This window comes from Dermochelys coriacea, chromosome 13, assembly GCF_009764565.3.
Source record: "Dermochelys coriacea isolate rDerCor1 chromosome 13, rDerCor1.pri.v4, whole genome shotgun sequence".
NCBI lineage: Eukaryota > Metazoa > Chordata > Testudines > Dermochelyidae > Dermochelys > Dermochelys coriacea.
In genome coordinates this window covers 19,637,746-19,652,979 of record NC_050080.1, presented here as the reverse complement: position 1 = coordinate 19,652,979, position 15,234 = coordinate 19,637,746, and the positions used below count along the sequence as shown (strand labels likewise).

The 15,234-nt window shown below is 42.3% G+C and overlaps 1 protein-coding gene across 3 annotated transcripts in view; it reads right to left on the bottom strand.

Moving 5' to 3' along the window:
• Nucleotides 1-705: 705 nt before the first annotated feature.
• Nucleotides 706-15,234, bottom strand: part of LOC119841547 (thyrotropin-releasing hormone receptor-like) — a 29,120-nt gene continuing 14,591 nt past the window's right edge. For all 3 annotated transcript variants that reach the window (XM_038369024.2, XM_038369023.2, XM_038369022.2), the window contains exon 3: nt 706-4,586. In XM_038369024.2, the coding sequence (XP_038224952.1) occupies nt 4,206-4,586 (381 nt within the window). In that variant the 3' untranslated portion in view covers nt 706-4,205. The remainder of the gene's footprint in view (nt 4,587-15,234) is intronic.

Sequence of the window (15,234 nt, the reverse complement as noted above, 5' to 3'; positions counted from 1 at the left end):
GATGATGCATTGGAGAGGTTTTAGTTGGGGGCTGAAGGTGATGGCTAGTGGCATTATATTATTTTCTATGTTGGGCCCGTCCTCTATTAGGTAACTTCTGGGTACTCTTCTGGCTCTGGCAATCTGTTTCTTCACTTCCGCAGGTGGGTATTGTAGTTGTAGGAATGCAAGATAGAGATCTTGTAGGTGTTTGTCTCTGTCTGAGGGGTTGGAGCAAATGCGGTTATATCGTAGAGCTTGGCTGTAGACAATGGATCGTATGGTGTGGTCTGGATGAAAGCTAGAGGCATGTAGGTAGGAATAGCGGTCAGTAGGTTTCCGATATAGGGTGGTGTTTATGTGACCATCGCTTATTAGCACCGTAGTGTCCAGGAAATGGATCTCTTGTGTGGACTGGTCCAGGCTGAGGTTGATGGTGGGATGGAATTTGTTGAAATCATGGTGGAATTCCTCAAGGGCTTCTTTTCCATGGGTCCAGATGATGAAGATGTCATCAACGTAGCGCAAGTAGAGTAGGGGCATTTGGGGATGAGAGCTGAGGAAGCGTTGTTCTAAGTCAGCCATAAAAATGTTGGCATACTGTGGGGCCATGCGGGTACCCATCACAGTGCTGCTGATTTGAAGGTATACATTGTCCCCAAATGTGAAATAGTTATGGGTGAGGACGAAGTCACAAAGTTCAGCCACCAGGTTTGCCGTGACATTATCAGGGATACTGTTCCTGGTGGCTTGTAGTCCATCTTTGTGTGGAATGTTGGTGTACAGGGCTTCTATATCCAGAGTGGATAGGATGGTGTTTTCAGGAAGATCACCGATGGATTGTAGTAGCTCAAAAGGAAACGAATGTGTTTCTAAAGGCTGGCTGGATATCTGAATTTCTTGTGTGTGTATCAGACATTTCTGTCTAAGTCGAGTTTAACCTACAGCTGATGCCCACTGCACACCTATTGGGTTCAAGCACTTCTTTGAGGTCTTGAGAGGAGGCAGAGGGAGTTGCTGGTAATTCTGCTTTATTATTGAAATTGGCAGAGCTGATCCAGTTTGAGGTAAAAACCTGTTTAAAGTCACTACCTTAATACCTTAAGTATCACCTCTGTGATACCATAGGGGTTTGTTAACATGGGTCACTGTGCTCTAGATTTCACTCATCATGTCCACCAATGTCAGGTAAAATGCCTAACTACAGCTGGTCAACAATCCTAAACTTATTTTGATAATGTGTGTAGTGCTTCTTGTTCATCAGACTTCATCTACCACCTCACTGGCACCAAGCAATTTGTTACGAGGGTATTTCTGGGGGTATTATACCCCATGCCAGTGGGGAAAACACATCACAAACCAGTGGATGAATGGCCCACTAGTGACTGAATGTAGATGCAGTTGCTATCATTTTGATGCTGAATATGTCCATTAGAACCTATTGGCTCATTAGGACTGGAGGCCTATTAATATTTGGGTTTATTGCTCTCACAAATTGAAACTAATGTATATACTTACCTCCTATCCTGCTAAACTGGAATTGTTCTCTATGTCCATTCTGCCAGGCACAGCAGACCAGGATCATTCTAGTTTGTGGATCAGCCACAAATGGGAGAATAAGACCCGAGGTTACACAGAATTGAAAATTCAGTAGCAGGCGTTGAATCCCATGACGGGTGAATCTGCTGTCTTGGTTTGGCTTGTTATAGATATACAGACCAGCCATAAAATTAGGGTGCAGCTCAGGGCTAAGATTTCGGTAGTGTTTGGATTCAGGAGTTTGGTTTGAATTCATCTCTAGATTATATCTGCTTTTTATCAATTAAAAGAGGTGGCTGGGGTAGGGGAAAGGCTGAAAAGTCCCATCCAGGTCAATAGTGCTCTTTTGCTGTATAGAAATACAGGATTTGACATAGCAAACATTCCAAACAAATTTACAAGCAAACCCCAGCTCAGCCAGTGAAGGCTTGTACTGGTCTTTCATTATGCACAGTTCTTCAGTGTATTTATTAAGGTCTAAAGCATCCATTCGCTGAGTACCTGGGGACCCCCTCTCTATCATCCCTGGTGCACGCTTCAGTATACTCTATATAACATAGCTAGGCGCTGTAATCTCTTTGGGACAGCGATGGTCTGTTCACTACATGTATGTACAGCTTTGAATGTAGAGGGGCCCTGATCTGTATCAAGGGCCTTAGATGCTACTGTAATACAAATAAATAGCTATAATCACAATATTTCCCTATTCACCACGATCATACATACAAAATTAAACTTGTTTACCTGCAGAGTTGTATGACAGATTATCTCATTATAGAATAGGAAACCAGCTGGAATGATTGTGTCTTGAATTTCTGGAGTGGCACTTGGGCTACTTTTAATTGAGGTCATTAATCATGGCACATTTTGATGTATATAGCAGCTTTCCAAGTTTCTATTATACCTTGCGTGTGCCTACCACTGTTTTTGAGACCTTTACACTTGATGATTTTGTGTGGTGGCAGCTGTTCTGCTCTGAGCTGCATGTTAATCTTATTAATGACCTCTACTTAGTGCCACAAAATATTAAGATAAAAGAAAAATTGTGTCCTGTAAGCTGTGTCTTTTACTTGCTCCTTTGGTACAATTTTCACATGCTGTAGCCATGGTAATTCTATCCAGTTCTCTTTGTAGAATCCAATTGAAGCTGTGATTTAAAATCAGTGAGCAGAACTCCCAGTGATAATAACAATAATGAGAAAGATGGTTCCTAAAGACTCACATACATTAATGACAGGCTAGCTGTTAGCACATTTGTTCATAAATTCCCAAACAAACATTCCTATAGTATGCATCTGAAACAACAATTTGCATTTTTTAAACATTTTCTTTGCCTTATAATTATTTTGGACCAGATAGTTAAATAAAAGACAGTATAATATATACACACACACACACAGCCACATATCACACCAAAACCAAATATATGCTGTATAGTCCTCAGATAGGTCAGAATGAAGTGCAGGTTCGGTTCTCAGAACAGTTCTCTTCTGTAGGTGTACTGGATAGCTGCACATTTGTGCTCTAGACATACTGTTCAGTCCCTTTCTAATTTGAGGATATGGAGCTGTAAGATGCCACACAGTGACGAAAGAATCTCCAATGTATGGTGAGAGTCTCACAGAAAGTCTCTATCGCTCACCAGGATTACCAATGGCTGCCGTTTGTTTTATGGAGCAAAATCTTCCCTAGGAATTCCCAGGATTCAGAATGTTCCTTTTAATCATGTGCAATCTTCTATGCTTTTGATCTAGTCCAAATAATAACTTGCAAGGATGGGACATGCTCCACTGGATGGTTTCATTGAACTGTACAATTCTGAATATCCATTTCTCTTCTTAGAGTGTAACAACAATTAGAAACAATAATATTACACATTTACATAGTACCATTCATCACAAAGGGTCCCATGACACTTTACAAACTTTTACAAATTATTTACGGTATCTAACACAATCATTTTGCTTGCCACTGAAATGCAGCCACCTCTGGGATAGCATGTGGCAGCTGTTCAATAGTACACAGCAACATCATGCTATAGGTTACAGCAGAAAGAAAAGGAATAGTACTGTATGCAATTGTAGATGCTGGAGAGACTTTAAGTAGGAAGAATAAAATTTTCCAAATTGGAATTTGGCCAGGACAATGGAGCTGACACCTCTCCTATTATTGAAAGCCCTATGGGATCTTCATTTAATGACTTCAAGTGGCCTGGGTCTTGATTCTATGTCCCACCAGAAAGATGACACTTCAGCAATACAGTGCCCCTTACTACTGTTTGGGAGGCATTGGTTCAGAGAAAAGATATCCTACTGAAGACCCTGTACAACCCCCTGCGGCACCTGGATTTTCTTAGGTTTCCTATGCAAACCCTGACTAGGCCCAACAAATAAAAATATTTATGCATGACAGGAAATGTAATTGCACCACCACATTAACTACAGACCTTGCAAAATGCTGGCAAAAGTCTAACACACAATCTAATTGTGAATAAATTAGCATTCAGGAAAAGCAAATTAATTTGCCCTCTACAAATCTATTTTGTTCAATGCCCTAGAGAGCTCTTAAATTAATCTTGTTGTGTGCTCTCCACATATGGCAGAAACAATTTTCAATAAGACGTTCCAGACAGTGTAAAATACAACCACGTACTTCCCAAAGTCTATGTTGTTTCATGGTCATCACGTTTATCTGTAAAGTTTATTTTTCTTCACTGTTGCGGAGAAACCATTTAGATCTTCTTGTTCCGTGACATCATGATCGGAGCTGTCATGGGAATAGTCCTTCACGACGCTATAGTACACCGGAACATTGTACTGGGTGGGGTTCTCAGTCCTTTTCTGTTCACATTTGCATAACTTTTTGAAAGCTGCTCTAAATTTCTGAGACATCAAGTTGTAAATGATGGGGTTGATGGCACTATTCAGGTAAATGCACATCCTACAGAAGAGGAGGAACCAGATGTTGAGGTAAGGAGGGTCCAGGAAGGAGTTCACTACCACCAATGTGCGATATGGCATCCACAGCAGCGCAAAGAGGATCACTACCACAGCCAACATCTTGATCACCTGTTGAGTTGGGAGGAACAAAAAATAAATAGCTGATGTTACACTTCTTCCAACAGGACCTTCTCACTTTTGAAACTGCAGAGGGCCAGCTCAGGGTCTGTGCATCACTTAACTCCCATTTAAGTCTTCAAAATTAGGCTAAGTGGGGAATAGATCTTGGGCAACCCCTCTGGAGGGGGCCAATTTCACTCCTGTGAGTACATATTATCTAAATAACACACTTACATAACAGGTCTCCCGTCATCATTGAAAACACTTAAAACCCCATTGGAACCAATCATTCATTGGCTGGGAGATGAGCTGGATAGAAAGGACTGAAGAGGTCAGAATTTCTGACTGTATGCAATTTTGAAAATTGCTTGTGACAATAACAAAAATGAAGGGGAGAACTATCCTGTTTGCTAGGGCAGAATCCAAACAGCATTTGATGCAGGATGCATTCAAATTACTTCTCAGATATTTAACTGATTCTTTTGGACTCTTTTGACTTTCCGCTCAATTTAAACATTTCAGATCCAAGTGATTCTGCCAGTTACTGGTATTAGAGCACCCAGACTCCAGCATGAATTCCAGATCTGTTCCCAGAGCAATTTTTTTGCAGAGTAGCTAGTGAATATCTTTAAAATCCAAAGCATCTGCAAAGTTCTGTATTGGCACATTAGGAAAAAGGACGTGATGAGAATTCAGAAATGAGCTGCGGTTCCTCTCTGCTGTACTCCAGAATTTTTAAAAAAATGCATTTCTCTTATATTGATTTTCTACAATAATCCAGATCAGGCAGTTGTAAACAGCCATTTCTATGAGTGATTATATTCCTTTCAGCACATATTCATTGAATACACATGCTCTTCAGAATGCTTTATATATGTTAGTGGGAGTACGACATGCATATTAAGGGGATAGGCACCCCTAAATGCCCCAAAGGGGGTAGTTCAGTAATTATGCTTTTCTGCAGGAAAATAGATTTTTTGTCAAGATCTGACCCCCTGGTTTTCTTGAAGTATGGTTTTCAGTTGGTTACAGGGTACCATACCCTCTAGAACGCTCTCTGTGGGAGCTGAGAATGGTGACATGTCGCAATGTAATGCCTGAAACAAGAAACGGATTACTACCAAGCCTGGAAGCCAGAGTACAATACGGTGGTGACACAGGGAACATCCCAGCATGAGATAGTGGGATGATGCTATGAATTACTGTGTCACAGCTAAGAACCCAATGGACCAGTTATTATGTCTTTCTCCTTCTGGGAAATACACATGAAGGATTGCAGTTGGTGTGAAGTTACTCATATCTGACAGTTCTACCATGGAAATTGTTACTTACAAGGAACGGGATGGCTCAGGGGATAGTAGAGTCATATAGAACTTTGTGACTTTGTCCTGACACATAACTATTTCACATTTGGTGACAATGTATACCTTCAAATCAGCGGCACTGCGATGGGTACCCGCATGGCCCCACAGTATGCCAACATTTTTATGGCTGACTTAGAACAACGCTTCCTCAGCTCTCGTCCCCTACTCTATTTGCGCTACATTGATGACATCTTCATCTGGACCCATGGAAAAGAAGCTCTTGAGGAATTCCACCATGATTTCAACAATTTCCATCCCACCATCAACCTCAGCCTGGACCAGTCCCCACAAGAGATCCACTTCCTGGACACTACGGTGCTAATAAGCGATGGTCACATAAACACCACCCTATATCCGAAACCTACTGACCGCTATTCCTACCTACATGCCTCTAGCTTTCATCCAGATCATACCACTCGATCCATTGTCTACAGCCAAGCGCTACGATATAACCGCATTTGCTCCAACCCCTCAGACAGAGACAAACACCTACAAGATCTCTATCATGCATTCCTACAACTACAATACCCACCTGCTGAAGTGAAGAAACAGATTGACAGAGCCAGAAGAGTACCCAGAAGTCACCTACTACAGGACAGGCCCAACAAAGAAAACAACAGAACGCCACTAGCCATCACCTTCAGCCCCCAACTAAAACCTCTCCAACGCATCATCAAGGATCTACAACCTATCCTGAAGGACGACCCATCACTCTCACAGATCTTGGGAGACAGACCAGTCCTTGCTTACAGACAGCCCCCCAATCTGAAGCAAATACTCACCAGCAACCACACACCATACAACAGAACCACTGACCCAGGAACCTATCCTTGCAACAAAGCCCGTTGCCAACTCTGTCCACATATCTATTCAGGGGATACCATCATAGGGCCTAATCACATCAGCCACACTATCAGAGGCTCGTTCACCTGCGCATCTACCAATGTGATATATGCCATCATGTGCCAGCAATGCCCCTCTGCCATGTACATTGGCCAAACTGGACAGTCTCTACGTAAAAGAATGAATGGACACAAATCAGACGTCAAGAATTATAACATTCAAAAACCAGTTGGAGAACACTTCAATCTCTCTGGTCACTCGATCACAGACCTAAGAGTGGCTATACTTCAACAAAAAAGCTTCAAAAACAGACTCCAATGAGAGACTGCTGAATTGGAATTAATTTGCAAACTGGATACAATTAACTTAGGCTTGAATAGAGACTGGGAATGGATGAGTCATTACACAAAGTAAAACTATTTCCCCATGGTATTTCTCCCTCCCACCCCCACCCCCCCACTGTTCCTCTGATATTCTTGTTAACTGCTGGAATTAGCCTACCTTGCTTGTCACCGTGAAAGGTTTTCCTCCTTTCCCCCCCCTGCTGCTGGTGATGGCTTATCTTAAGTGATCACTCTCCTTACAGTGTGTATGATAAACCCATTGTTTCATGTTCTCTGTGTGTGTGTATATAAATCTCTCCTCTGCTTTTTCCACCAAATGCATCCGATGAAGTGAGCTGTAGCTCACGAAAGCTTATGCTCTAATAAATTTGTTAGTCTCTAAGGTGCCACAGGTACTCCTTTTCTTTTTATATAGATTTCTGGTTCCAATCTATCCCATCTAGCACCAAATCCCATGCTTATAGGTAATTTTTAGAAATACTCAAATAGATTGGTAGTGACCAGCAGTCATTATAGTCTGACGGTTGGCTTGGTGCTCCACATGAAATCCACTGGGTTCCATCCAGTTCCAGGTATAACCGTCATAACTGGTACTACTGTCTCAGCTAAAAGGATTAGGAGTGACCATGGAGACTGAATTATCTTCTGCTCAATAAAGGGTGTATATTCATGTCAATGCTGAGGCACATTCACAGGGCATTATGATGGAGTCCCACATTGCTGCAATCTGTGCTGTCAGTGATCTGTGTTGGTAGGATTTTTTGTCCCCAGAGCAGTCAAACCAGCGCAGTAAAGAATAGACTTCCTTACCAACCCCCACATGTGGTACTTACAATGCAGTGCATCAGCTTTACTATATACAGCTGTTATATGTTAGTAATATAACATTCAACTAATCTGTTAAGGTCAATATAATTGAAAGACAGTTGTCCAAAATATTTTCTATTTACCATGGCTGGAGATGGAAGATATATGAGGACTTGAAGATGAGGATGGGTTTTACACTGTTCCAAAGGATGAAGATGGTAACCTTGATGGTTAAGCTTTGCAGGTGCCAGTTGGGATGTTGCTATTGATAATGACAATGAAGGCGATGAACCTGATGCTAAAAATTTGTAATGGATACAAAAAAAATGTATATATGAACATAAGAAATATTGTTATAGCAATTAACTGGGAGAAACTGCTCAACATGATGGAGGCCAACTCACCACCTGGAAAAGTAGTGGTCAGCACAGATAATCAGCCAGTTTTGTGCACAGAACAAAGTAATTAGGGAAACACAGACTAGAGGGAAAGCTCACAAGAAGACACTTGTATCCTTTTAGGAAGAGAGAGGGCCAGATCCTCAGCTGGTGTAAAGTGATGTTGCTCCAAGTAAATGGAGCTATGACAAGGATCTGACCCGGAATGTCTAGCAATCGTCTCTCTATACATTGTGTAAGGTCCAAACACTTCCCCCTGAATCACTGCACATTTACCTGGTACTGGTACCTGGTATCACATTTACCTTGTATTGCTGAGGTTTGATTCTGTAAGAGAACTTGGAATGTGTTCACCTTGGACAAAGCTGTAACAATCGATTGAAATCAAGTGCCTGTGTTAAGTGACCCTGAGTACAAATTCATTCAACCTTTAGTTCACCTCTACTAAACAATTTATTTAGCTTGGTCTCCTGGGTGGTTGAGACAGACTTGGCTGTATATTCATTTGGTTTACACAAGCTGCAAGCATCCTTGTCCTGTCTGAACAGGAACTCCATTAAGCCCTGGCTGTCTTCTGGGATAAGCAGAAAATTCAGTATTAGAGATTTGAGGCTTAGTCCAAAAACTGCAGAAATTAATGGGACACTTTCCATTGGCTTAGTGAGCTTTGGATTGGGCCCATGCAAGATAGTCGTCTGAAAGTGTGACCTAGAAACCTTCGCTAGCCAGTCTAGGCAGACTGGGCATTGAGCACAGACATGCCTTCCTAAAGTGATGAGCTATCAGATTCCGAATGGCATACAATAATCCCTTTCATGTACATACTCTGAACACAAACTTTGACATGTTTAGCTGTGCTCTCTGGTGGACTTCACTTCCCGCTGGGGGACCGGAGCTTCATTTAAACATCTAAGATGACTTTTTTTCTTTGATTATTTGTAATTCTCTTCTTTTTTGGTTTGAAGCACCATCATGTTTGTGAAGGGTGACCTGTTCATTCATGAGTAACAGTACCGGTCACTAATGAAGAGGGAATGTTCCCAACATGAGGGAAATTAACATCTGGCTACCGATCGTTTCTCAAGCCATAGGAAATTAGGATGGAAGGAACCATTGGTCCAGTTGTCTTTTTACCAGAACAACCCCCCACCCCTTTTTCATCAGGTGCTTATAGAAATGCTAGGAGTCCTCAGTACTCATTCACTCTATTTTTACCTGACTTAACATTCACAGCTTCAACTCATTCCCACAGTACCTGATTCCATGTCACAATAACTCTCTGATCAAAAAGCCTCTTCCTGATCTCAAGCCTGAATCTACCCTTCCTCAATTTTTGGTCAAGTTCTGTAATTTTACCTTTTTCCCATCACATAAAGCCAGCACTGATTTAACCTTGAGAAGAATTGTATTACCTTTATTAAAATCACTTTTTGTGTGACTTTTCCCATACACTGAGCACACTGATCTCTGTCTTTCATCATAGGACACTACATCCAGACCAATAAGTCAGGCAGCAGTTCTGAAATACGTTTTCTAAGATGTAAATGTCCTTAGTCAATCTGTACTGATCACGATCTCACAGATGGAGACCTAAGCAAAGCTGCATCTAATGGAATCCTTTGACTGCAATATCATTTATTCCAGGTCTCTCACAAGCCCACTTCCATTCCAGTATCACTGAGAGTAAAAAGGTCCTACGTCATAGCAGTGCATGATTGACAGGAATCTTTTGCTGTCCTCTTCTGTTGGATACTCTAGGTCTCCCAAGGCAATGACTTACCTCATGCTGACCTGGTGAAGAGTGACTACAGAACACAGTGAGTGATCATCCTTTCTTTCTGACTTTAATTAAATAATAGATTCCCCATTTAACCACCTTACCCACCATGCAGTACTTACAGGACATCAAAGTAGAATTGTTAAGCAAAAGAGAATTTATGAAGGTTAAGTATATCATAAATAATATGTCATGAGTAGCAAGGGTTATCTGAATGGTTTTAGTGACAAATGTCCTCAGTGACTTTGCGCATGTTTCATCCCAGATATATCCGTCTCCAGTTGCTAAAAATAATTCTATTCCATTGTGGACCAGACATTTGCTGTTGGAGATTTTGGTTACAACACCTTTCTGTTTTGGGGGATGTGCAGCTCTGCCTGTTACTGTGGGGCCTGATTCCCCGCTTCACTGACAGCCTGTGTCATTTGCACCAGTGCAAAGCGGGTCTCAGATGTTACTCTTCTGATCTGGTAGCATTTTGCAATGCCTTGCATGGCCTTTAGGTGACGTAGAGGTGCAGGGTAACAGAGAACCATGTTGGTCTCCTGCCTATCCATACAGAAGCAAAGCAGTTACTTAAGCTGCTCCCTCATCCATCCTCCTGAGGAAAAATTAGACTACAAAGAGTCGCTAGTTCACTGCTTAATAATAAAAAGGGGGGGGGGGCTGGGGCGACACCAGTGGAAACATCAGAGAGGATGTCAAAGTTACCCACTTTTCCAGACTAAGAGGGGAAGAGAGAATCTGTTCCTACAGTGACTACAAAGTACAAGACTATAGTAAATGAGCTACCCTGCCGAGTACAAGAAGACATGGCAAAGTGAGAAGGGGCATCAGCACCCTCGAAGACTTTCTAGCCTTCTAAAGGCTCCTCACTGTATTTCAATGAAAAACGAGCCCAAGCAATTATGTGGGGTGGGTGCGCATATGTGGTCCTGGGGGCATGTTTGTAAAAATTCATCCCCACTTGAGGGCCCTACATGATATTTAAAACACACGCAACTTAAAAGTGAGAAACTAAAGCATATATGGGGACATTATCCCCCTGGGGAGACAGCTGTTGGTATCGGCTAAAGAGAGAACGCTCTGATGGACACTGAGGAATCTCGGTATAAAAGCTGTTCCTTGTTACAGCCTCTCCCCAGCAAAGGTGCTTTCCCCCTGCCCTGGAAGGAGAAGGCTGGGGAGCCATAGCAATGCAAGCAGCGAGATCAGCAGGGGTCTCTAGGGACCTGGGCTAGCACAGCTTCAAAAGTCTTGCAAAATGATTATTGTGTCAGATCTCAGATAAAGTGGGAAGAGTGAGTTGGGGCAGACAGGGAGGGAGAGATCAAATAAAACGTCTGATGAGTTAGGGCCTTTTTTATTCAACCGGATTGGCTGAAATAATCCATGGCTTCCAGACACCCAACTGGACATCGAGCTAAAGCCAAAGGCACTAAGCTTTGTGGATAAAGATTTCTGTCCAGGCACCTTTCCCTCATAGATATTAGGCATTCACTGGCATCTTGGTTTTTGTTTTATTATTTCAAGAATAAAAGATGCTGGGTGATTAAAAGCTAGATCTGAGAGAGAGAGAGAAATGAACAGTTCAGGGTTTGTTTGCATGTCACCCTTCTGATCCCACCTGCTCATTCTTAATGATAGCTCATAGCGTAAGTTATAACTGCTCAACAGAAGAAATTCAGATGAAAGTCAGCTCCCTGCCTCCGAGGGGAAGAATCTCAGTTACAGTATCAGCTCCTTGTCCTGGGCTGGAGCCTGGACTCTAGGACCCTGGGGCTTCAGAGTTCATGCTCCAACCCAAGCCTGAATGCCTACACCACAGTTAAACAGCCCCTTTGCCTGAGCCCCACAAGCCTGAGTCAGCTGGCATGAGCCAGCCAGCTGCAGGTGTCTAATTCCAGTATAGATACCTCCCCGATGCACTCTGTGATTTCTCTTACGGCTGCTTACAGGTTTCATACCTGGCAGGTGGCACCAGGGAGAGAAGATATCTGCCTTCCCCTTCCTACTTCTGACATTTGACTTTGCATTAGCGAAATAATTGAGCATGCAAAGCAATTTAAAAGTGTTGAAGAGAAATGTAAAGGGCCTCAGAAATGGGAACAAATACTTATAGTTGTCTCCAAGCACTCAACTTACTGAGCCTGATCATTTAATCATAGGGCTAGAAGGGACTGCAAGCTTCATCTTCTAGTCTAGCCCCCTGCTAGGTTGCAGGATTTGTTGTGTCTAACCTCCAAGACAGATGGCTATCCAGTCTCCTTTTGAAAACTTCCAGTGAAGGAGCTTCCACAACGTCCCTAGGGGTCTGTCCTGTTGTCCTAATTTTCTTATAGTTAGGAAGTTTTTCCTGAGATTTAATCTAAATCTGCTATGCTGTAGTTTGAACCCATTGCCTCTTCTCCTGCCCTCTGTGGCAAGAGAGAACAACTTTTCTCCCTCTTTTTTTATGGCAGCCTTTCAAGTATTTGAAGACCACTATAATGTCTCCCCTTAATCTCTTTTCCAAACTAAACATACTCAATTCCTCCAGCATTTGCTCATATGGCTTGCATTCCATCCCTTTGATCATCTTTGTCAATTGCCTCTGGATCCTTTCCAGTTTTTCTATATCCTTTTTATACACTGGTGACCAAAATTGGGCACAGTACTCCAGCTGAAGCCTAGCCAGCGATGAGTAGAGTGGTACTATCACCTCCTGTGACTTGCATGCTATGCTTCTGTTAATGCAACCTACAATTGCATTTGCTTTTTTTGCAACAGCACCACATTGCTGACTCATGTTGAGGTTATGATCCACCGCAACTCCCAGAACCTTCTCAGCAGTGCTGCTGCCAAGCCAGTTGTCCCCCATTCTGTATTTGTGGATTTGGTTTTTCTTCCCCAAGTGTAGCACCTTACATTTGTATTGCTGAATCTCATTTTGTTGTCTATAGCCCAGTTCTCCAATTTATCAAGATCCCTCTGAATTTTAGCTCTATGCTCCAAAGTGTTGGCAATCCCCCCTCGCTTTATCTCATCTGCAAATCTGATCAGTATGATCTCTGTTCTGACATCCAGATCATTAATAAAGATGTTAAACAACGCCAGACCCAGAATGCCTGTGGAATCCCACTTGAGACCTCCCTCCAATCTGACATTATTCCATTAATAGTTACTCTTTGTTTGCAATTGTTTAACCAATTATGTATCCATTTAATTGTAGCTCTGCCAAGCCCACATTTCTCCAGCTTACTTAACAGAATGCCAAGTGGGACTGTGTCAAAAGTCTTGCTGAAGTTCAGGTTAATATCCACTGCATTCCCCTTATCCACCAAATCCGTAACCCTATCAAAGAAGGAAATCTAGTTGGTTTGCATGATTTGTTCTTAGTAAATCCATGCTGGCTGCTAATAATTATGCCAGGGCGTGCGACTGCATGTGTGTGGGAAGCAGCTTTCTTCTCAAAAATCTCTCTCAACAAATGCCTTCTGCATCTCTGTCTTCATCCCGTTCCCCTAACAAGGATTTTCTCAGTGTGACACGCTCGTTTCATTCCACACAGCTCCACACGGAAAAGTCACAAAATGGAACCAATCCACAAGTCTCTCACTAAAGCACAAACTCAGCAAAGAGAAGTCTTTCAAAGCAGTTAAACAAACAGGAGCCATAACTGCTAACTCTAACTTCTTGGAGCAATGAGAGCTGTTTGCTGTAATGAGCACAACCATCTCCACAAGCATCTCTTTGAACACTGTGCCACGGAGGGGGGACGAAATGAGCTACACTCGAAAGCTCTGGGAGTGAAGTCAGTTTTAATCCACAGAACAACTTAACTCTAAGCCAAGACCTCGTTATGAGAGTGGCACCTTGGGTTGCAATACATTTTTGGGGGGCTTTCGTCTTCCATCACTGTGAATGCATTTCCACTGTGTCTGAGTCCACTGCTCCCACTGTACAGAGCTTACTGGAGTTACAGTCCTCCCAACTGATTTTAGTCATTTAGGAGATGGCTGCTGTTTTGCAATCCCACTCAGTATCTCCATCCCTACTTCCTACATCTGGCCTTAGTGAGTTCCTTAGGCTGTATGCTTTCTTTCACCCCTTCCATCTGCTACAGTCTCACTTTAGGCAGCTGCTTTTGAGTCCCTGCTGCTGTTCTCCAGTTTCCACACCCTCTCACTTCCCCTTGGACACCTTCTCTCCTGCCTTATTTTTGTCCTACCATTCCAACACACCTTCGGCCCCACTTCATGTGGTCATCCCTCTAGCCTCTTAGTCCTGGCCACGGTGGTTTAAAGAATATCTCTGCTGCCCACTGGTAGTTATTTATTATCAGATAAGATCATGTTACATTTTTATTTATCAGGCAATTATCCCTAAGCACATTGTTTCCAACATAAACCTTGCAAAATAGCCTCCCTTATGAAAGTCACACTAATCCCTGCTCTGTGTCTGTGGAATTCACACAGATCATCTTAGGTAAATGAGCTTGTTCACACATTACATTTGAAAAACTAACCAATTGCACCGCTTGAACCACTTGGACATGTGCAGCCTAAACTGGCTGGAGAAACTCGCTGTAACACATATCCTCTCTTGCCCCTCCCCTCCCAGGTTTCATAGATTCATAGATTTTAAAGCCAGAAGGGACCATCATGATCATTTTATTTGACCTCCTGTTTAAAGATGGCCAGGGGATCTCACCCCATAATTTCTGCATCAAGCCCAAAATTTCTGTACAAGCTACAACATCTCTTTCAGAAAGATATCAAGTCTTGATTTAAAGAGTTCAAGTTTCTCTAAGTATGCTCCAAATGGTTTTTTAACCTATTAATAATTTATAGATTCATAGAGTTTAAGGGCAGACAAGACCATTAGATCATCTAGTATGACCTCCTGTACATCACAGGCCATTAAATTGGCCATAACTGCTGTATGGAGCCCAATAACGTGTTTGACTAATGCATTACTTGTGTTTTTCTGAAGCATATCTTCCAGAAGAACATCCAGTCCTGACTTGAAGACATTATGAGATGGAGAACCCACCACTTCTTTTGGTAGTTTGTTCCAATGGTTAATCACTCTCACTGTTAAAAACTTGTGCCTAATTTCTAATTTGATTTTGTCTGGCTTTAT